The sequence below is a fragment of the Mandrillus leucophaeus genome, unplaced genomic scaffold, assembly GCF_000951045.1.
Source record: "Mandrillus leucophaeus isolate KB7577 unplaced genomic scaffold, Mleu.le_1.0 Scaffold244, whole genome shotgun sequence".
NCBI classification, from domain to species: domain Eukaryota; kingdom Metazoa; phylum Chordata; class Mammalia; order Primates; family Cercopithecidae; genus Mandrillus; species Mandrillus leucophaeus.
The window spans coordinates 1237040-1238531 of record NW_012102521.1 but is presented as its reverse complement, the minus strand read 5'-3'; the positions used below and the strand labels follow the sequence as shown (position 1 = coordinate 1238531).

At 63.0% G+C, this 1492-nt stretch overlaps 1 protein-coding gene across 2 annotated transcripts in view; it reads right to left on the bottom strand.

Moving 5' to 3' along the window:
• CEP170B (centrosomal protein 170B) overlaps positions 1-1050 on the bottom strand; it is a 29477-nt gene extending 28427 nt beyond the window's left edge. For both annotated transcript variants that reach the window (XM_011982892.1, XM_011982893.1), the window contains exon 1: positions 922-1050. In XM_011982892.1, coding sequence (XP_011838282.1) covers positions 922-1026 — 105 coding nt within the window. In that variant the 5' untranslated portion in view covers positions 1027-1050. The remainder of the gene's footprint in view (positions 1-921) is intronic.
• Between the last annotated feature and the right edge of the window lie 442 nt (positions 1051-1492).

The following is a 1492-nucleotide window of genomic DNA, read 5'->3' as shown; positions in this document are numbered from 1 at the left end:
CAGCGAATGTGCACATGGCCAGGACCCCTCACCACAGCCTGGGGACTGCCCACCTCGTCAGAGCCTGGCACAGCCCGGGCCTGTGCGGCAGCAGCACATTGCATCCAGGAGGCAATGTCCGAGTGGGCAGGGCAGCTCCCTGCACCTGCAGGCCCCTCGGCTAGACTGGACAGTGCCATCCACCTGGCTCACGGGCCCACGTGCCACGGTGGGGGGTGAGCCAGGATAGGGAGTCCAACTTGTTCACAGAGGAAGGACATCAGGCCAGGATGGGCCTATGGGTTAGCTCACCACCCCTGCTCTTTGTTCTCAGCCAGATCGTAAGCCCCATGAAGCCAAACTCAGACCTCAAACCAGGGTCAGAGAAACTTCTGATAGTCAGTGCTGGTGCTCGGCAGGCTCTCATGCCCTGAGAAGAGCTCCCTCATGCCTGGGGACCACCAAAAGGCACGAGCCTTCACCAGGGTGCAGCTGGGACCAAGATGTTGGGACCCCCGCTCAGGCAGCGCTCACAGCGTAGGTGGGGTCCCCAGACAACAAGAGTATGGACAGACCGGCTTTCCAGGACGTTCCAAAGCCAGGCCTCAGCTCCCTCTCTGCACAAGGACGCCAACTCACGCTTCCAGGGACCCCAACAACTTTGAGAAGCTGACAAAAACCTAAGCCCCCTCCTGCCAGAGATAGGGATACGTACGGGGCAGGGACCCGAGCCTGTGAGCACACACATACCCCTGCAATCGCCCACGGGAGCCCCAGAGCCCTCGGTGCATCTGGGACCCAAGTTAAGAGGCCAGGCCTGGGCTGCATGGCAGCCTCCTCACCAGGGTGGCCTGCAGCAAGTGGGGTGGGCACCTTCCTGGCCCCCAGACGGACTGGACTGCCCACCCCCTACCCTCCTGGCCCCAAGCGCCCCCTGCGAACCTGTAGCATGAGCTCACATTCCTCACGCCCCACGAAGATGAGCTCGCGAGGGAGCCGGTGGCGGGCGCCGCTGCTGCTCACCAGGAACCAGGACGTGGCACTCATCTTGGTGCTGGCTGGGCCCGTCTGGCCCTGGGGAAAAAGGGATTGTTAGAGTGGGGCTCCCTGGCCTGGGCCTTAGCCCCCTGGACACATCCAAGGCCCAGCCCAGATCCTGTCCCTCTAAGGGAAGCTGGCAGCTTCCGGAGAAGCTGGACTCCAGCCTCACCAGGCCACCCGCCCTCCCTGGGAATGGTCCCGAGTCCCACTGCCAGGCCTTTGCCCTCCTGACCGGCCTTCCCCATCACGTCCATCCCCGGCAAAGGCTGCCTGGTCCTCCCTTATCCTCCAGGCCCCTGCACACCTAATCTCTTCTATCTTCCAGGTGTCAGGGGTTGAAGTTCATGGGGACACTGGCAGCACTGCCTGTAAGTGACCCCACATCCATGTGACCCACCAGGAGCAGCTCGTGGGTAGGACCCAGCATGGACACCAGGGTCCCCACGATGCCAGGTCCACAGCACCAGACCCA